We start from the raw sequence: 22,005 nt of genomic DNA, 5'->3' as shown, positions 1-22,005 counted from the left end.
TGAGCCCAGCCTGTGCCGGTGACTCCACACCTGCAGAGAAAATTGAGGGTTGCACTCCTCTTCGTGGGCACCGCTCAGCACTGTTGTGCCGACTCCAAGCGCCCTTTGAAGTCCATGGGACCTGTGTATCAGTGAACACTGAGAAGCCAGCCCTAAGTGCCAATTTCCACCGTTCGCAAGGACTTCAAAAAGATGAGGCCGGGCAGGAAGTTCAAAAAGCTTATGCCTGCAAACTGCAATCTCGGAAATTATAGGCACTGCCTTGTCACACATGACATGCTGAGCAGGTGCTTCTGCCAAACGCCTCTTGCTTGCCAAGAAATCCCTGCTGAGGATTAATAGGAATTTCCAGTTCTCTTAAGTATTTCTTATTCCTCAGAGCTATTACCCCTAAATTTCTAGCTCTTACAAAAAAAAAAAACAAAAAACAAAAAACAGGATTTAGCACCTGTTTGTTTCAGAAATACTCGTTAAAAACAATCTGCCAAAAGGCGATCTCTAAAATTAGTCATATTTCCTGCTCTGAAAAACATAGTGAATTGTATTTTTAGTAACTCCTTCACTCCAGGTATCTGGCACTGTAGGGCCCGAAGTATAATTATTGGCAACTTATTAAGCAGGCAATCCTTTTTTTAAGCCCCAAAATAGCTCCAATGAAAGTGATAAACAGGCTTTTTTTTTTTTAATGGAAGTCCTGGGGATTGAACCCAGGACCTCATGCGTGCTGAATACATGCTCTACCACGGAGCTATACCCTCCCCTCAGGGGTTTTTTTTTTTAAACCAATGGTTAGAACAAGATATTGAAACATCTTAACCAATCATTTTATGTACCCAACTCTGTCTCTTAGGGAGACAATCACAAAAAAGGTAATTGTGGCATCAACTCTCTGCCCGTTTTTGCAGCTTTGCCTGCCTGTGAAACCAGCTCGACACCTGAGATACACCTGTGCTTTTCTCTGTAAGCCTCTGCAGCTACACCTTATCGTTTTTTAAATGCAGTAACAACCTGTGAAGTGCCAGCGATTATGCGCTTTCCAGGTTTTGAGGACCAGCATCAGAGGTCGCAAGCACACCTCTCTCTGGGTCTTTTAAAGTTGTCACTTGATTCTCCTGCTCAGCAACTTTGCTCTTTGTCTCAAAGCTACCGAGAATACTTTTCAAAGTCTGATTTTGTGATCGTTTTTCCTCGTCTAATCATCAACTAGTCCAAGACAGACTGAGAATGCGCCGATTAAGAGTTTCACATGATCGAGTGAATTATTTACTTTTAAAGCCACATTAACGGAGGTCGCACCAACTCAAAGCTAAAGGAGGACAAAATTTGGTCTTGCCCAAAGCCAGCCTTTATTTTCAGGCAGTAAAAGGGCAGTCCTGATTCAAATGACTTTCAAACAACTTCAGTAAGAGGCAGGCAAAAAAAAAAAAAAATACTGTCCTGCAGGAGTGGTGGGGAAAGGAGCCTCGTAATAAGACAGGATTGAAGCCTGAAATGAACGTCAGGGGGCTCCTTCTGTCAGTTGGACTCAGTAATTCCCCGCGAACCATGGGAGAAACCCAAAACGTTTTGGGAATATGTGCCAAGTCAAAAAGCAACTCTCTCTCTCTCACACACACACACACACACACACACTCTAAGTTCCCCCAAACCAGCAATACTCTCAATTGTGGCATAAATCACCCAAAACAATGTATACAGTTTGAGACTTCAACTGTGAAGCAGACCAAATGTGGGGCATCTCCTCTTCCTCCCTTTTTCCATCCCCCCTTTCAGATTTTTAATGAACTGATTCCTCACAACAACTTCCTTGGATCCTTCCACCCAGGGGGTGGCATAAGGGGCTACATCTATTTCTTACTACAGTGTTAATGACTTAATTCCCCTCTTGCAGTGGTCTGTGGCCTTTCGAAAAGGAAAGGAAAAAAAGTGAAGTGCTTTCTCCAGAAAGTACACCCTCCGCCAAGGAGGGAAGTATTGAGGTGAGAGGCCTTCCTTGGACATTAACATCACCCTCTGGGGACACCTGTTACCCTGCCTCGGGTCCTGTCATCTCAAGGTCTCCCCTTGTTTGGCTCACAGGATTACTCCTTTCTCTGGGCAAAAACCCTCTTAATAGCTCACCTTTTAATGAGACCTGAAGGCTGCAAATAGTGTGAGGTTGACTTCACCTTTGTCCTGGCCTTAGTAAGACAATATCCAGAACATGAGTGGGGGCGGGGACTCATGAACTCAGCAATCCTTCCCAGGCAGAGTTGTACACACACACACACATACACACACACACACATCACTTGAATCTCTATGACCTGCCAAAAACTAAATCTATTAGTTAAGCATTAAAGGTGTTGGATTTGGAAGATAAGGGCTATGAATGACACCCAATGTTTCCTTAAAGCTGGCAATTAAGTAAACTAAAATCCAGATTTCTCACGATTCTTACAGTCCCTGGAGTACCGATTCTCCTGGCTGAAGTAGACCACGTCAGAAAAATCTCCCAGCCCCTCCTCCATCCTCAGAACCATCCTCCTTCACTAGATCCAGTCAGTCCAGCAAAATAATTTTACATCCAATTTATAGTTCCTCCTGACGCAGAAATGAAGTGAGATTCACCACTTAAGGAAGAAGAAGAGATAAATGGGCATGAGCACCTCAGGGTGCAGAGGGCTCCTCACTGGACCCTATTCGGGCAGGAGTCTCCCGCATTCCAGTCTGCCCATGGGCCCCGCACAGTGTTCCGGAACCCAAGCACCCGGCTGGGGACTGAGCTCTGAGAGCATCCTCGGGCAGTTCCGCCAAGGCTAACAGCCTGATATTATGGGGCAAAAATGCACCGGGGAGGAACTGGAGCCACAACACCACGCAGGAAACTGTCAACATAAAGCCTGGTCTCTTTTTGTTAAGTTTCAAGAGGAAGCATACACAACCTGACTGAATCCTACACATTTCGAATGAAAATGAAGTCCTGCCACCTGTGCCAAGAGGAATTTACACAGGGACGGAGAATTGAGCACAGTGTAATCAGCGAGCTGGGCCCCGGGCATCCTGGAGCCCGGACGGTTGTGTAAGTTCTCAGCCCACTGAGAACCCAGGAGGAAAGTGCGCGGCGCTCCCTCCAGACGAGAATGAGGCTTGGAGGATTTTTTTTTTTTTCCTTCTTCTTTGAAGGGATCCTCAGTTCAGAAAGTAAATTCTGAACACGTGCCTTTTGCATGGAAATTCAAGCAAGAGGCACTTCCAAAACTACTCACTCTAACCCCACTTACTCAAAACAAAGGAGCACCCCACCCAGAGCAGCTGCAAAACAGAGGACAAATGAGATCTGCACTCAAATGCAAGGGGCTCCAGGACACAGTAGGGAACCAAGGATGGTAACTAAAGATAGGTGAGGCTGGGGACCAGAGGGCAGGCTGCTAGCCCTGTAATCAGAGGTCACTGCAGAGCATTCCCAGGAACTCCCAGGCTGGGCAGAAGATGCCAGGGCAGAGGGTGGGAGGGCAGGTAGGAAGCCAGGGGCTCCTTTGGCCCTCCCATACTGCGGATGCGTCCCTGGTGAATGGGCCACATAAAGGGCGTACTACCTCACCTGTACTAAGCAAGCCCCAGCCTGGGGCAGAGGGGCAAAATGGGGAGCCTTGAGTCTGAGGTGACCATGAGCTTGGGGCAGCCCTAGTCTGAAATAGTTCCAAGCTTGGAGTAACTCCCAGGCTGGGGCATCCTCACCTAAACATAAGTCATCATATTTTTAGTGTCTTCTAAGTTATAACTTAGGTCTATCTGGGCCGTGCCTGGCAAGGGCTCACAACCCAACAACTTCTCACAAGCCTGGAGGGGGTGCTCCTCCACAACTCTGGGGGTCTTCCTCTGCTTTCCCCTCTTCTAGAAAGATAAGAGTCTCCCAGCCTCTGCAGTCTGGGGGTATCAGTGTGTGCTTCTGTACCTGCCAGAGCAGGGTCCTGACTGCAGCTCCCACCCCAGCAACCGGAGTGAGGACCCGGCGGTGGGGGGGGGGGGGTGGAAAGATGGGCGGTGATAGCGGGATGCAGGGGTGGGGAGGGTGGGTGGAGGGAAAGGCAGCGTGTGAAAACTACTCTGAGCACGAAAAAGTTCCCCCTGCCGCCCCAGTACACAGGGGGGAATGCCCCTGGGATCTCGGCCTTTCCCCCACCTCCTCCCCACAGCCTAGGATGGGGATCAGACTACAAGTTCCCCCAAGGGCTGGCTAATCAGCTCTCCCACCCTCAACAGAAGGACCCACACACTCCAGCCCTGGTTCCCGCCTCCGCGCTGATCTACAGCCCCTACCGGCCCCGAGCGCGGCGTCCCCCTACCCTACCCCCCGCGCCGCTGTCCGCCAGGCGGCGCCTTTCGAGGAGCAAAAAGGCTGCGGGCGGCTTCGCGGGTAAACCAGCCGCCCACCGGGGAGAGCGACCCCAGATCACCCCTCGGGGAGGGCTGCGAGGGCCTGCGCGCGCGTTTGGCTCGACCGCTCTTTCAACCCGCGAGCAAAGGCAAGCGGAGAGGCAGGCGCCCGGCCCGGGCTCCGCAGCCGGACTCGCAGCGCGTTTCTCTCCACAGAGGGTCCCGCTGCCCCTCCCGCCCCGAATGCCCAGTCCGAGGGCCAGGGGCCGGCGCCCCGGGCGGCTCACCTTCTCTCCGGTCAGCACGTGCAGCCCCTCGCGCACCTTGGCGAAGGAGCCCTCGCCCAGCTTCCTGCTGCCGATGAGGTAGTTGCCCACGCGCTTGTGGTGCTGGAAGTCGCGGAGCCGCTCGCGGGGCACGCCGCTCACCCAGGCCGGCAGGAAACTTCCCTCGCAGGCTGCCGCCGGCCTGGCCGCGTCCTCAGAGCCGCAGCCGCCCCCCGGCGCCGCCGGCTCGCCCAGGAGCCCGTCCCCCGCCGCCGCCGGCATCGCGCTAGCCCGCGGCCCGCGCCGCTCCGGCTCGCCTCCCGCGCTCGCGGCTACTCCTCCTAGTCTGGCTCCCCGGCTCCCCCGGCTCCTCCTGCCGCCGCCCCGGGCTCGGCCCCGCCCGGCCCGCGGCTCCCGCGCCCCGAGCCGCCGCCGAGCGCTGCGCGCAGACAATAGCGGCCGCCTGGGCCACGGGGTCCCAGGGACCCGCCCCCAAGAAGTTCTTCGGAGGGTCACCCGGGCCCCTTTCGGGACCTAGAGACCCCACTCCGGGTCCCGTCCGGGCGGCTAGTGACAGTCGCCCTGCTCGGGTGTGCAGAGGGCGCGCTGGTCCCGGAGGGGCGGCGGGGGGCGCGGTCCGGTGCCGGGTCCCGGGGCCGGAGTGCCTGGTGCCCGAGCCCAGGCGCCTCCGCAGCCTCCGCCCTCGCCGCCGCCGGCTGGCCCGCACGGGCTCGGGTCCGGCTCGCTGGCTCCTAGCTGCGCGCCAGGCGGCCGCTCCCGCCCGAGAGGAGCGCGCGGCGGGCTGCAGGCGCCCTCTGGAAGGCAGCAGAAGAAAGCCCCATTCAGTTTGAATTTGCAGAAATTTAATCCGGTCGCGGGCGGCGGGAACAGATGCGAGCTCCACTCCGCAGCCTGTGCACTTTCAAATCCCTCGTAGCCCCTCCTTCTCCGAGCGCAACAGCCAAACTCGACCCTCGCCGGAGAGGGGAGGGCCCGGGGAGGGGAGCGGCGAGTGGGCGGCGGAGCCACCTGAGCGCCAGACGGGGAGACCCCGCGCGGCCGCTGAGACGCGCGCTCCCGGGCCGCCCAAGTCGGGCCGCCTCCTGCTGCGCCTCTTGCCCGGATTCTGGGCTTGTGCTTTCTGGTCCTTTCCGCGATGAAATCCCCCACCACTGGCCGCACCCACCAGGGCAGGAGGAAGGGAGGGAGGCGCTCTCGGACCTGGTGGACTGTCGGTTAGGTGCCCTGTGGGTGTACAGCCCAGGGCCTTGCACACAGTAGGGCCCGCTGGACCCTGGATGGGTGGAAAATAGGATGGATGGAAGAAAGGGTGGAGAGGTGGCGGGGCGTCTGCCCGGGCTCACACCAGACGGGAGCACTATGTTGGAGGAGGAGCAGCCGCAACAATAATAGTAGCAGCGGTAACGTAGGAACCAGGGCGCTTGCTGTCGCTGCTTGTACGTTTACACCTTTTCTGCTTTCCATTGAAATGATGCGGGCGATTGCAGGAGGAGGTGGACCAGCGCTCCCTGCTCCTGGAGGCTTTTGTTCTGTGCGCGCCCTGACTCTGCTCATCCCTCGTAAACAAGTGCAGCTGCCCTGACGACTCTGATCTTCTACGGGATCCCCAGTGTCTTCTCAAACCAAAAATGAAGACTCGTGAGGGAGAAGCGGGGGGAGGAAGAAGGTAGTGGGAGGCATTTACAAAATGCTACCTGTTGAACAGCCAGATAAAAGGCGCCAGCGTTTAATGCACACTTAACCCCTGATATTACCACAGCAGAGTTGAAAGGGAGGATTCGGTCCTAAACAAGTTCCTTTCTTTCCTAGGTAAACAATTATGGCACAATCCACGTAAATGCTCGTAGATTGGGGCGGGACTGGGAGGGGGTACAGCTGTCAATAATCCAATGTCTTGGGGGCTTCCTGACCCATCTGAAAAGTGACCCAGACAAATGCCTGTTTTAAGTAGATCTAATATGCTATGATCAACTACTCACGTGTTCTGACTGAGCGTGTTTTTTCCATCAGTCTTCTCATTGTTCCCTTCTGCCAGTATTAAAAATACACTTTCAGATGTTTTTCTTGTGCTTAAGGAGCTTCTTCGCGGCCACTCCACCCCTATCATTTCTGCAAGGCCAATCTAATTGCTATAATGTCTCCTATTCAATCATCAGATTTTAGGACAATAACATGGAGGGAGAAGGGAGCTGTCGGAATAGCATAGTGCCTGCAGAGTGAACGCTCAGCAAACATCTAAGGGATGAGAAGCTCACACTGAGATCAAAACCATTCGGAATCTTCTTTCAAAAAAGGTTTTAGAGTTTTGCAAATTAATAGCGTATGTATTAATAAAGTATGAATTTCTTTCAATTTTAGGACAATTAGCTCTAGATGAAAATTTAGAAATTACTTTATTATAGTAAAGGCAAATAAATGTCAGAGACAGTTCATCAAAGGATCTTTATGGCCAAAAAAAAGTTAGCTTACTTCAAAAATGGTGGAAGACTTACAATGAAAGAGATTTTCTTTCCTTTTAATTATGCTCTCAGGGTGGAGGTCAGGAAAGAGGTGAAGAAGAGAGAAAATCCAGGCCCATTAATTCTTTTTCAAGCCTGATGCCTGGGTTTGATTCAAGTTCACTGCTAATTCCATCAGCTGGGATGGATGCCAAAGAGAAGTCCAAATCCTACTCTGCCTGGGCTTAGTAACTGGTTTTTGAACCACAGGTCCTGTTCCCTGAAACGGCCCTGTTTAATAAGGAATAACCCCAGAAATTCCTTTATGTAAGACAGATTAGGACACAAAACATTGTACTGCCCGCATATTAGATAGATGTGCAGAAAACATCTGGTTGAAAGACAGTGGTCCAGCACTGATTTTCTACCAATTGTCCCAAACTCAATCCCACTCCTGGGGCATCTCCCTGAGCACTACACTTCAGCTGTCTTCATCTGGGATTGACTTCCTCACCTCTGCACCTTTGCATCTGCCACCCCCACCCCGAGTCTGCTGCCTCTGACCCATCTCTACCTAGCACAGAGGTTCCCTTTCCCATGAAGCCCTCCATAATCAATGAACTAGAAGAGACGGGTCACACCTCCATTCTCTCTTACTATATATCACTTACTCTCCTTAAGTCCAATATTACTTCCTGTGAAAGTCCTTCTCTTTTAGACTCATTGAGAACTGGAGCTGCCTTATTTCATATTCGATTTGCTCTAGAGCACGTAGGACAGTGCCTGAGACATAATCATCTTTCAATATATATTTGTCAAATAAATGAATGAAAGTTATCTTTCACTGATTCTCGAGTGAGTGGAGCTTCATTGTTCCAGACAGCCAGACCCCATCTGTCCTGGGGAAAGATATTTCAAATAACTTTCTAAAAGCATTTGCAGTCACATAGTTGGTTACCCTTGGGGGTCAACAAATATAACTGTTTGTCTCGTCAAAGATGGGCCACTCTCTAACTTGGGTGAGTTAACCCTTTAAAAAAAAAATCACCAAATTGCAATGGGCTGGAAAGCCATGAAAAGCTTTCTCAGTTGACTCATACCGGCTGCTTCCTTCCTCCCTGTCTCCTTCCCCATCTCCTTCCTCCGTATGGCTGGGAGACTGTCTCTGTGCTCCCACAGAACGCCAGCTAGGAGACCCAGCTGGAAGCAGTCAAAGACAATTAGAAGTAATCAGGCTGGCACAGCCAGGAAATGAAAGTTGGCTAGAGGGGTTAGGCTGGCAGAAGCTGGCTGGTTACTGGAGAAGGAACGGATAGCAGAGCAAAGACAGCCGGCAGGCATAAACTGCCTGGAAGACATTCTGTGAACTCTGTATGTTAATTCTCCTCCAAACAAAGCTTCCAATAAATCATAGAGGCAGGACTTGAACTCATGCCCCCAGAGTTCTGGTCCACCGTTACTCTTTGCACAGCGCCCAGCTGTTGAATGTTCATGGTGCAAAGGCTGAGGAAGGCAGGGTCTTTCCACCACAGACTGGGGTGTTGGAGACAGCGGAGCCTGGTACTGGCAAGCAGGCAGCCTGCAACACCCTGCAGTGAAGTTCTTCTCTAAAAATGAATCGTGACTCATCACCTCTCTGTGCCTGGGTCTCCTTCATCTGTAAAACTGTGATATTAAGGAAGTGTGAGGATTAAATGAGATTATGCACAGAAAGCTTTCAGCCCAGTACCTGGCACTTATAAGCTTATGGTGAATTTGAGCTCTCATTCCTTCAGTCAATACCATCATCATCAAAACACTGGGAGCAGTCACTCAGGAATGCCCCAGGATTCCACAAACACAACCGTCCTTATTATGGAGGAAACCAAACATTTTCTCCAGGTTGGATCACTTCCCTGAATCCAGAGTCCTGTGACCAGCACTCTTCTTCTCCACCAGGCGGTCTCAAAGGGTCTCAGACTTCACCTGGGCTCAACACACAAACACACATACACACACACACACACACACACACACCCCTCCCCACTCCAATCCTAGGGCTTCACCCAAATTCACCCCAAAATCTGAGTCATCCTTTGCTGCCTCTTCTTCCTGAGTCTCACATCCAATCCCTCAGCAAATGCTATGGGTTCTGCTTTCACAACACACGCATATGTGACCACTGCTCATCCCCCTTCACCTCTGTCACCCTCTTCAAGCCCCCATCATCTCTCTCCTCCTAACTGGTAACCCTTGATGCCTCACTAGAGCCCAAACTATCTCTTAAAAATGGAAATCTGATCACAACATCACTTCCCTTCCCCAAACTATCCAAGAGAACCCCATCACAGAAGAGATACCCCATGTGCCTTGTTGCACAGCCCCTGCCTCCCTCTTCAGCATCCGACCTCCTGAGACTGACTAGCTGCACCTCCCTCTCGCTCTTCCTACAAGCCACCCTCAGGGCTTTTGCCCTTGCTCTTCCCTTTGCCCACAACAAACTTCTCAATCTGCATATGGTCTGTTTCTCCATTCATTCAGGGCTCTGCTCTCTGGATCAGAGAGGCGGGGAGACCTCCCCAGGTCCCTTAATTGCCATCTTTAACCCACACTCCGCTCAGTATTTCCTCAAGCCATTCGTCAGTAGCTGACAGAAGAGTGCACATTGGTTTGTGTATGTGTTTATTGTCTCTCTCTCCCTCAAAACTCTGTGCACGCAGCCAGGGACGTTGTCTGTATCGCAACCCCTGTGCACGGCAGGCATATTGCAGGAGCTCAGCAGCACCCAAAGAACCTCATCTCAACTCCTGGTCTGCTCGTGCGTAGAAAGTGGCTGGTGATACCAAGTCTGCCCTCCCAGGACGGCTTCCCAGCAGCACCCAGCTGATATCAGGAAGAGAAAGGGGCATTCTTCAGACAAGATCCTGATGGCTGCCTCTGGGAGAGTCCAACTCTATCATGGTTGTACCTCCATCAGTCCCCAAGAGTCGGATGCCACGGCTGTTTTGTAAGAAAAATCTATCCCCCACCTCACAGCCACAGGGGAACCTGGGGCTTTAGGAGGCCACTCCTTGGGGTTTGGGCCCTTCTTTCAAATCCCAGATAGAGGCTACTGAGGAGGAATGGAAGTTAAAATACTATATAGTGAGAGGGCGTCACACATACTCCTCCGGACCGTTTCTCCTTGCATGCATTTCTTATTGGCGGTCCACCCCAGCACCATCCCCACGGCCCCTGAGGCCCCTCCCGCTCTGTGACCTACACCCCTTCCCCATCCTTTTACTTCTCTGAACTCACCTCCCCCTGTTCACTCTGCCACAGCCACACTGGCCTGCGTGCTGCTCCCACACATGCCCAGCTCACTCCAGCATGAGCTGGCCCCCTCACCATCTTTGGGTCTTGACTTAAATGCCACCCCTTCTGTGAGACTATGTCTGACCACTTCGTTTACAAGGCAGACTTCCCCCAGACTCCCACCTCCGGGACTCCCTCTTTTCCTTCTCTGCTTGATTTTCCTTCCTGGCACTGAACACCACATGACAAACCCTATAGTTTCCTTATTTATGTTGTTTCCTGTCTGTCTCCCTCCTTAGAATGGAGGCTCCATGAGGGCTGGGATTTTTGTTCAGTGCTCTCTGTGTGGTGCATGCCCCCTAGGAAGGATGCAATACAAATGTGTTGTGATTGAGTGAATTTGTAATTTACAGGTTCTCCCACTGCCAAAGAGGGGACCATAATACATGAGAAAGCAGAAAAAAGAAACCCAGCAAAAGTGAGTTCTGCTGAGGAAAGCATGCCTCATAAAGACAGATTGGGAAAAAAAATCAATATTCATGCCACAAAGATAAACCTCTAGAACAAGACACACATTTGTACTCTGGCAGGAAGGAAAAGGTGGTTATTAGCACTCAGGCTGGAAACTGATGGCCTCCATATATGGGTGCTAATGACTGTCCATTTCTGGCTGCGGACTGGGCAGAACCGAGCAGGATCATTGGGTCTGCAGTGGCACCTGGAGACTGAGCACACAGTGGGACAACTCTAAAATGTGACCAGTGGGTGGAGGGTCAGCAAAAGGAAGGGCATTCTGGAACTGAGCCCACTCACCAGTCATGGGTCTGGCACTCAGACAGTGAGTGACTGCAGAAGCCTGCTCAGGATGGCAGTGGCCAGACCCAGACAACGAGAGTCAGGCGCCCCCTGCTGGTTGACTCCCCTCTGCTTTCCCTCACAGCCTGCCAGGAAGCCCAAAGAACCAGTCTGGAAACCCAGAACCTCCCTCACCAGCTGGCCTGGTGACCCTGAGCAGGGCATTTATCATCTCTGAACATCAGTTTTCTCCATCTGTAAAGGGATTAACTCCTTTCAGTACTTCCTAGTTCCCTGGACTGTTGCCTGGATAAAATGAGGCAAATATATATGAATGTGCTACAAATATAAAAGCTACCTTGGTTATTGTCATCTTAAGTCAAAGTCGAAAGTGTGTGGGACATACATTGGAAAACAATGAATTTAAAATAAAATGGAAGGTGAAGGGTTGAAAAGATGTGGTCATTTAGAGCCTCTTCCTTCTGAGGTAGAGGCTTTCTGGGGGATATTGACATGGGTATAAGCATCATGCTTTGTGCCTACCATCGTAGGACCATCCACATGCCTCCACCTCAGACCTCCTTAACGATGATCTTCCTATGTTTCTCCTTCCAGGTCCCTGGTCAACTGACAAGCCATTTGTTACTGCCGATGAATCTGTGTGTATAGATAATAGAAAGATTGATGGTATATATTCTTCATCTGGACCAGTAGGTGACCAGTTGCACTGAAACTCCACCCATTGGAAGGAACTCCCCTCCCTGTTGTCTTCAAGGCCAATTCTGGGGGCAGCTGTAGTGCAGTTACTGTGTATTTTGGGCTTGTACCCACACACACCAAGCAAGAACAAAGCTCGTGCATTGGCCTCTTCCATAAGTATGTCATCAGGGATCCCCCTTCCAAATGTGGTCATATATACGAGCTGATAGAGAGTTGCTGGTGCAACAAGGATGCAGGTTATGGAGGTCTGAGCTACCTGCTTCAGTAGCTTGCTTGGGCCCTCAGGCCCTCCTCATGTTCCATCCCCGAAGGCATGACTGGAAATATGGATGATACAGTTCCAAGATGCAAGGATGGGAAGTTCATTCTGGCTGTTGGCAGGAGGCCTCAGTTCCTTGACACATGAACTTCTCCAAGTGGTGGTTCGAACATCCTCATGGCAAGGCAGTTGGCTTCCCCCCAATGCAGTAATCTGTAAGAGAAGGCAAGGCAGGAGCCTCAATTATTCTGCTTTCCTGAATTTATTGAGTTTTAATTGACAATTTTGAATTGTGTATATTTAAGGGATACAACTGGATGGTTTGAGACACAGATATAGATATAGCTATACACACACACATGTGAAATATTCTTCATAATCAAGTTAATTAACATATCCTCACAGGGTTACCTTTTTTCATATATGTGGTTTGAATACACTGAAGATGTACTCTTTTAGCAAATTTGAAGCATCCAATGCAATATTGTTAACTATAGTCACATTATTGTACATTAACTCTCCAGAACTTATTTATCTTGTATGACTTTGTACCTGTTGACCAGTATCTCCCCATACTCCCCTCCTCCCAGTCCCATTCTACTTTCCATTTCTATGAGTTTGACAATTTAAGATTCCGCATATAAGTGAGAACATTCAGTATCTGTCTTTCTGTGTTTGGCTTATTTCACTTAGCATAATTTCTTTCAGGTTCATCCATGTTTTCTCAAATGGCTGTATTTCCTTCTTGTTCGTGGCTGAATAATATTCCACTGTATGCATACACCACATTTTCTTTATCTATTCATCCATGGACATTTAGGTTATTTCCATATCTTAACTATGGTGAATACTGCTGACATAAACATGGGAGTACAGATATCTCTTCAAGATACTGATTTCATTTCCCTTAGATATATACTCATAAGTGGAATTGCTGGGTTATATGGTAGTTCTATTTTAAGTTTTTTGAGAAACCTCCATACTGTTTTCCATAGTGACTGCACTAATTTACATTCTTACCAACAGCGCACAAGCGTTCCCTTTTCTCCACATCCTCACCAACATTTGTTATCTTTTGTCTTTGTGACAATAGCCATCCTAACAGATATGCGGTGATACCTCATTGTGGTTTTGATTTGCATTTCCCTGATGATTAGTGAAGATGAGCACCTTGTTATGTATCTGTTGCCCATTTGTATATCTTCTTTTGAGAAATGTCTATTTAGGTCCTTTGCCCATTTTTTAGTAGGGTTATCAGGGTATTTTTGTGTGTGTGTGCTCTTGAGTTGCATGATTTCCTTATAGATTTTGGATATTAATCCTTTATCAGATATGTGGTTTGCAAATATTTTCTCCCATTCTGTAGGTTGCCTTTTCATTTTGTTGATGGTTTCTTTTGCTGTGCAGCTTTTCAGTTTGATGTGATCCCATTTGTCTATTTTTATTCTTTTATTGTCTGTCAGGTCCAAATACATATATTTATTTATTATATGCATATAATTATACATATATTTGCCCAGCTTGTTAGATCCTATATCTCAGGAGAGTACTCCTAAATTGACACGCTGTCCTTTATCCAACTGTATGTTCCACTTCCCTTCATCCAGTACCTGAGAAGCCAGTTCCTTCTGTTCTTTTTGGACTTCTGCCAGTACATGTTGGCTGGGTCCTGCAGCTCCTCCAGCAAATGGTTGTGTTGCTCCCTTATGCACACCAGCACTCCACCAGTTGTATTATGTTGTGACTTAACCCTAGCTATTGGTCTCCTGGCCAGGAGGGGAGGTTGGACCAAGAGACCAAGGCCTCTATACCATGCCCAAGCAAGAGGGAGGTGCTAGCCTTTAACAGGGAGATGAGACTATAATGGTAAAGAAAAGTGCATCCTCCAATGTCAAGATGGGCATGAAAAGTAAAAGAAATGCAAAGGCTAAATGCTATTTTTAGATCAAAAGCATAAAACTTAAAATACAAAGCAATCCCCAAAGAGAATCTAAGAATATGCACATTTTAGCTTATACAAACAAATCTAAACACACAACAGCAAATTCAGAGTCCAGACTTGTACTAAAACTGTAATAAAAGATTTCAATGAGGTCTACCTTAATTAAAGTCAAAATTATAGCCTTGTTAGTGATGTGGTACACTGTGCAAAAGAAAACAGGCAGAAAAACAAAGTTTGGTGAAGGACCAATGGTGTGTCCTCACTTCCAAGAGAATGCTGACGACCACCAAGGAAGAAAAACCCAGGCAGCAAGGTGAAAACAACTTGGTGGAAATATACTGAGAAACCGCTGGGCTTTTTTTTTTTTTTTTTCTTTTCGTATTTAATAGTCAGGAAGAAAAAAATGTGAGGAGGTATCATTCCTGAGTGGAGATAGTGGAGTATTTCTGTTTTGATTTTCTTATGCTGTCAATACATTTCTGGGCTTCCCGGGATTTATTTTCTTCCAATTTTATTGAGATATAACTGACATACTTCACTGTAAAAGTCTAAGGTGTACAGCATAATGATTTGACTTAATTATGAAATGATTATGACAATAGTTTAGTGAACATCCATCACCTCATATAGATGTAAAATGAAAGAAATAGGAAAAAATTCCTTATGATGAGAATTCAGCATTTATTCTCTTAACAACTTTCATATATAACATACAGCAGTGCTTATTATATTTACCATGTTGAGTGTGACAGCTCGAGGGCTTATTTATCTTATAACTGGAAGTTTGTACCTTTTGACTGCCTTCATTCATTTCCCCCTCCCCACCCCCCACCTCTGGAAACCACAAATCTGATCTCTTTTTCTCTGAGTTTGTTTGTTTTGAAGTATAATTGACCTATAACATGATGTTGGTTCCTGTTACACAGCAGAGTGATTTTGGTATTTCTGTACATATCAAAATGATCACCATGATAAGCTTGGTTATGCCACTACACAGATACTACATAGATATTGACTATATTTCCCACACTAAACATGGTAGTATATACACCTATATCTGTATCTCTCTGTCTATGTATTTATCTAGCTAGCTAGCTATCCATTCATGTGTGATTATTTGAAGTTGCTGTTCTCTTAAGTTCAGACTCAATGGTCATGCATTTTCACTCACCCCACCATCCAATGTTTACTGGTTTTGACGTCATATTTTACATCTTTCGGTTTTATGTGTCCCTTAACTGCTTCTCATGGCTATAGATGATTTTACTGCTTTTGTCTTTTAACCTTCGTACTAGCTTTATACGTGTCTGATTTACTACCTTTATTGTATGCTTGACTTTACCAATGAGCTTTTTCCTTCTGTAATTTTCATGTTTCTAGTTATGTCTTTTCTTTTATGCTTAGAGAAGTCCCTTTAACATTTCTGGTAAAGCAGGTTTGGCGATGCTGAACGCTTAGCTCTTGTCTGTAAAGCTTTTGATCTTTCCATCAAATCTGAAGGAGAGCCTTGTTGGGGAGAGCATTCTTGGTTGTAGGCTTTTTCCCTTTTATCTCTTTAAATATATCATGCCACTCCCCTCTGGCCTGGACAATTTCTGCTGAAAAGTCAGCTGACAGCATCTTGGGGGTTTCCTTGTATGTTACTTGTTGCTTTCCCCTTTCTGCTTTTAATATTCTCTCTTTATCTTTAATTGTTGCCATTTTAATTACAATGTGTCTTGGTGTGTTCCTCTTTGGGTTCATCCTGTTTGGGACTCTCTGTGCTTCCTGGACCTGGATGTCTCTTCCTTTCCCAGGTTAGGGAAGTTCTCAGCTATTATGGCCTCAAAAATGTTCTCTGCCCCTTTCTCTCTCTCTTCTTCTGGAACCCCTATAATATGTTAGTACACTTCATGTTGTCCCAAAGGTCTCTTAAACTGCCCTCATTTCTTTTTATTCTTTTTCCTTTTTTTTTTTCTGTTCAGCAGCAGTGATTTCCACCACTCTTCCAGCTCACTGACCCATTCCTCTGTATCATTTAGTCTCCTGTTGATTCCTTCCAGTGCATTTTTCATTTCAGTTGTTGTGTTCTTCATCTCTGTTTAGTTCTTCTTTAGATTTTCTACCCCTTTGTTAAAACTTCTAACTTCTCACTCTGTTCATTCCTCCTTCTCTTGAGCTCTTTGAGCATCTTTCTGATCATTACCTTGAAGTCTCTTTTGGGTAGACTGCCTGTGTCCACTTCACTTAGTTCTTCTTTTGGGGTTTACCTTGTTCCTTTGTTTAGACTATGTACCTCAGTCACCTCATTTTGCCTATTTTGCTGTTTTTATTTCTATGTATCTCACAGGTGGGTGATGTTTCCTGACCCTGGATAAGTGGCCTTTTGTAGGATGCCCTATGCATCCCAATAGTGCACTCCCCTCTGATCGATGTATGCTCTAGAGGTGCCCCCTATGTGGGCTGCATGGGTCCTTCTGTTATAGCAGGCTGACTACTGTGGGTGATCTTGTAGGTACGGCTGGCCCTCAGTCTGGTTGGTTGCCAGGTCCTGCCTTGTGCAGAGGCTGGTTGATGAGGCCAAGTCACAAAGCTGCTGGCTGCAGGGCCCCAGAGGTCCCAGGGCTGGTGCTGGCCCAATGACGGGCAGAGCTGAGTTCTGGGGTGGGTGGTTGTGAGGCCAGGGAGCTCAGATCCAGCAGTATAGGCCTGCTGGAGAGTGGGGCCAGTTCCTGACATAGCTGGCTGTGGGGTCTGGGATGTCCCAAAGCTGGTGTCGGCTTTTTTGGTGAGTAGGGCTGGATCCCGGGCAGCTGGTGGAGGGATCCAAGGTGTCTCAGTGCTGGTATCAGCCTGCAGGTAGACAGGATCAGGGCCCAGGGGATCCCAGGGCTGGTGCCAGCTCATTGGTGCATGGAGCCAGGTCCTAAGGTCTCTGGCTTCAGGACCCTGGGGGTCCTGGGAGCCAGGTCGTGGGGCCTCTGGTGGTCAGGGCCACATCTTGAGGCAGCTGTGGGCTCAGAGGGTCTTAGGTCAGCAGGCCTGCTGGTGGGTGGGGTTGTGTCTCTGCCCGGCTAGTAGGTTGGCCTCCCCTTACTGGTGCAGAAAAGCTGGTGGATGGGGCTGGGTCCGAAAGCCAGAAGGATGATTTCAGAATGGTGCTTGCCAGCACCAGTGCCCACATGTAGAATGAGCTCCCAGAATAGCTGCCGCCACAGTCTCTGTCTCCCGAGTGAGCTCTGGTGGCCTCCTGCCTCTCCAGGAGACTCCAAGATCAGCAGGTGGGTCCCACCCAGGCTCCTTTCAGATGACTGCTCTGCCCTGGGTTCCAGGGTGTGTAAGATTGTGTGTGCACCCTGTAAGAGTGAAGTCTCTATTTCCCACAGCCCTCTAGCTCTCCTGAAAGTAAACCCCATGGGCCTTCGAAGACAAATATTCTGGGATCCCATCTTCCCAGTGCAGGATTTTAAGACCAGGGACCCCAGTGTGGGGCTCAGACCCCTCGCTCCTCAGGGACAACCTCTGCCGTTGTAGTAATCCTCCTGTCTGTGGGTCGCCTACCAGAGAGTGTGGGGCTTGACTACTATACCACGTCTCTGCCCCTCCTACCTGTCTCACTGTGGCTCCTTCTTTATATCTTTAGCTGCAGATCTCTTGTGCTAGGCTTCTGGTTTTACTCACCAGGCATTGGCTTGTAAAGAGCTGTAACCTTGGTGCGGTCGTGGGAGGAAGTAAGCTCAAGGTCTTCCTACTTCACCATCTTGGCCAGTCCTCTTCTTGGAATTTTAATTAAGAATAAAAATATCTTAGGGGTATTTTTCACAACTTCTGCAAACTCTAAATAGGATCAGACAAATCTACTGTAGACCTGAGACCCTGTGTGGGGACTAGGGAAATATCTGGAATTCTTCACCTTCTTGCTCAATGGTGAAAAACTGACAACTTTTCCTCTAAGTTGCAGTGTCTTATGCCATCCATCATGAATTACGAATACAGACCACCAACAACAGGAGTAAACTTCTTTCTGAAGGATGTTCTGGACCTCGTAAAAATGACAAGAAATAATACAGATACTCCTATGTGTCCATTGTTATCTTTTAGGCTTCAGACATCCCTAGAGCCCTGTTAACCTCATCCAACTAGGAGACCCTGCTACAAATGCATAATTCTTGCATAATTCAAGCCCCAAAGCCCTAGCTGATACAGAGTACAAATATAAAAAAAAAATGTTCTTGGTCTAAGAAAAACAAAATGTGGCCTGAATCCATTAAATGAACTTACATGAGCTAATTTCACATCTGAAAATTTTTTGTTCCTTAATTTTTAAAAGAGATCTTAAACGGTTAGTTAGTTCATCTTTTTAAAATTCAATTTATATTCCCTTCATGTACAAATTTTCATCTTCTTCCCAGAACCCAGAGAAGCAACTGGAAGAAAGCGCCAGTATCCCTAAAGAAGAAGCAAGGGTTTGAGTCCATCACCACATACTGAAGCATGTAAAGCTGTGGCTGGACCAAGATTCAAACTATTTCGAAGAATTCCTCGTGATGCTAGAGGTCACTTAATTGACACAGGAAGACAACATGTTAAAAGGGCGAGGACTTAGAAAGACTCAGTAAGAAACCCTTACTGAACAAAGATGTCAGTACTGTTCATTAGAAGCTGGCATCAGTAGTAGTGACAATGTCATTGAAAATGAACTCTGCTGCAGGATAGTAATCTGCTGCTGCTGTGAAACAGCCAAAGAAAATTACTACAGATCATCTCAATAGATGTAGAAAAAGCATTTGACAGAATTCAACATCTGTTCATGTATAAAAGTCTCAACCACCTGGGTATAGAAGGAACATACCTCAACATAATATAGGACATATATGTCCAGCCCACAGATACTGTCATACTCAACAGTGAAAAGCTGAAAACATTTCTTCTAAGATTAGGAACAAGACAAGGATCCCCACTCTCACCACTTTTATTAAACATAGTACTGGAAGTCCAGAGCAATAAGAAAGAAAAAGAAATAAAAGGCATCCAAATCGGAAAGAGAGAAGTAAAACTGTCTCTACTTGCAGATGACATGTATATATAGGAAACACTAAAGGCTCCATTAAAAAAAAAAAAACTGTTAGAACTAATAAACAAATTCAGTAAAGTTGCAGGACATAAAAATCAGTATATAAAAATCAGTTGCATTTCTATACAATAACAATTAAAAAATCAGAAAGATAAATTAAGAAAACAATCCCATTTTCAGTTTCACCAGAATGAATAAAATACCTAGGAATAAATTTAACCAAGAAGTGAAAGATTTGTAGATTGATAACTACAAGACATTGATGAAAGAAATGAAAGAAAACATAAATAAATGGAAAGATATCCCATGCTTGTGGACTGGGAGAATTAATATTGTTAAAATGTCCGTAATACCCAAAGCAATCCATAGATTAAAATGAAATTCCTCTCAAAACTCCATGGCATTTTTTACAGAAATAGAAAAATAATTCTAAAATTTGTATGGAACCACAAAAGACCCTGAATAGCTGAAATAATCTTGAGAAAGAAGAACAAAGCTGGAGGCATCACACTCCCTGATTTCAAACTATCTTACAAAACTATAGTAATCAAAACAGTACAATATTGGCATAAAACAGACACATTGATCAGTGGAACAGAATAGAGAGCCCAGAAACAAATCTGTGCTTGTATGATCAATTTATAACAAACAGCCAAAAATTTACAGCAGAGGAAGGGAAGTCTCTTCAATAAATGGTGCTGGAAAAGCTGGACAGCACATGCAAAGAAAGGAAACTGGACCACTCTCTCACACCACAGACAGCAATCAACTCAAAATGGATTAAAGACTTGAACATAAAACTGGAAACCATAAAGTTCCTAGAAGAAATCATAGGCAGTACCCACCTTAACATCAGTCTTGACAATTTGTTTTTTAGATTTGACATCAAAAGCAAAGGCAACAAAAGCAAAAATAAATGAATGGGACTACATCAAACTACATCCTTTTTAAAGGAAACCATTAAACAAAATGAAAAGACAATCTACAGAATGGGAAAAAAATCTGCAAATCATACTTCAGCTAAGAGGTTAATAACCAAAATACATAAAGAACTCATACAACTGAATAGCCAAAATATGAACAATCTGATTGTAAAATGAGCAGAGGAACTGAGTAGACATTTTTCCAGAGAAGACATATACAAGGCCAACAGGTACATGAAAAGATAGGCAACATCACTAACCATCAGGAAAATGCAAATCAAAACCACAATGAGATATCACCTCACACCTGCTAGGATGGTTGTCATCAAAAAGACAAGAGATCACAAGTGTTGGCAAGGATGTAGAGAAAAGGGAACCCTCCTACACTGTTGGTAGGAATGTAAATTGGTGCAGCAACTACGGAAAGACAGCATGGAGGTTCCTCAAAAAATTTAAAATAGAGCTACCATAGAATCCAGCAATTCCACTTCTGGGTATATATATATCTGAAGGAAATAAAAAGGCTATCTTGAAGAAATATCTGCATCCCCATGTTCATTGCAGCATTATCTATAATTGCCAAGACATGGAAACAATGGAAGTGTCCATCAACAGATGAATGGATAAATTATATATACATGTGTGTATATATATACACACACATATATACATACACACACACACTATATATATATATACACACTATATATATAGTGTGGTTCCTGCGCACATTCACGTTCAAGAAACACGAACTTATAATTTATATATATACACACACACACACACAGAATAGAATATACACACACACATACACACAATGAAATATTAGCCATTAAAAGAAAGAAATCCTGCCATTTGGGACGACACGGATGGAACTTAAGTGAAATAAGTCAGACAGAGAAAGAAAACACTGTATGATCTCATTCGTGCGGACTCTAAAGAAGCCAAATTCATAGAAACATAGAATAGATTGGCAGTTGCTGGTGGGAGGTGGCTAAGGTGGTCAAAAGGTACAAATTCTAGTTATAAGATAAGTCAGTCTGAGGACGTAATGCACAGTATCATGACTGTAGTTAACAATACTGTATTGTATATTTGAAATTTGCTAAGAGACTAGATCCTAAAAATTCTTATTATAAGATAAAAAATTGTAACTATCTAAGGTCATGGATATTAATCAGACTTATTGTGGTAATTATTTAGCAATATATATCCAAGTATCAAATCATGTTGTACAATTTAAACTAATACAATATTATATGTTGATTATATCTCAGTAAAAGTTGGGGGAGAAAATTACTATGAATCATTTTATTTTTAATAAAAAAAACTGGAAGCCTTTAGCATTTTATTCCACTAATAGCATTTGCCCGAAGAGAGACAAACAGATAGATGCATGTTTTTTGCAGGCCAACTTCCCAATACAATGGTAGCAGTTGAACATCACACTGGCTAACCTAAATATTAGGTACCACGAAAGCAACTGATTCCTAGAACGTGCAACTTTTAAGCGTGTGGAACTTACAATACAAGCTTAGGGAGAGCTTGATTATATATTGACAATAAATTATAAATGCAGCTACAGACACATTACATAATATGATAGGATAGCAAGTTTCTTTACTCTGCACCTTTAGCAAGACTATAAAAGTTAGATTATGTGTCAGTATAACACCCATCATTAATATAACTAAAGGTGTGCAAAAAATGAAAGAGACAAGACAGTCCCTAACCAGATGAAAACCCATAGAATACAATCGTGTTCTAAGAGATGAAGTGTCATATCACTATCATAAAACTAAAAACTTAAATTTTCTCTTTGTGGACATCTAGGCTCCAGGGTTTTGTTCAAGCAAGTTTGCAAGCCATGTAGCACAAGTAATGAGCTACAGGCACGCCTCTCACTCTGCAATTTTCTTTGCTACATAGAACTGAGATGAATTGGTTTGCAGGGGG

General features: G+C 46.0%; 1 protein-coding gene across 1 annotated transcript in view; it reads right to left on the bottom strand.

The window, feature by feature from the left end:
- The window catches only part of HUNK (hormonally up-regulated Neu-associated kinase), a 100,327-nt gene extending 95,346 nt beyond the window's left edge, over positions 1 to 4,981 (bottom strand). Inside the window, exon 1 of the mRNA XM_031458775.2 lies at positions 4,647 to 4,981. Within this exon, the coding sequence (XP_031314635.1) occupies positions 4,647 to 4,907 (261 nt within the window). The 5' untranslated portion in view covers positions 4,908 to 4,981. The remainder of the gene's footprint in view (positions 1 to 4,646) is intronic.
- Between the last annotated feature and the right edge of the window lie 17,024 nt (positions 4,982 to 22,005).

Source organism: Camelus dromedarius, chromosome 2 (assembly GCF_036321535.1).
Source record: "Camelus dromedarius isolate mCamDro1 chromosome 2, mCamDro1.pat, whole genome shotgun sequence".
In the NCBI taxonomy this organism is placed as follows: Eukaryota; Metazoa; Chordata; class Mammalia; order Artiodactyla; family Camelidae; genus Camelus; species Camelus dromedarius.
The sequence above is the reverse complement of the archived record's forward strand: the minus strand, read 5'-3'. Positions and strand labels throughout refer to the sequence as shown.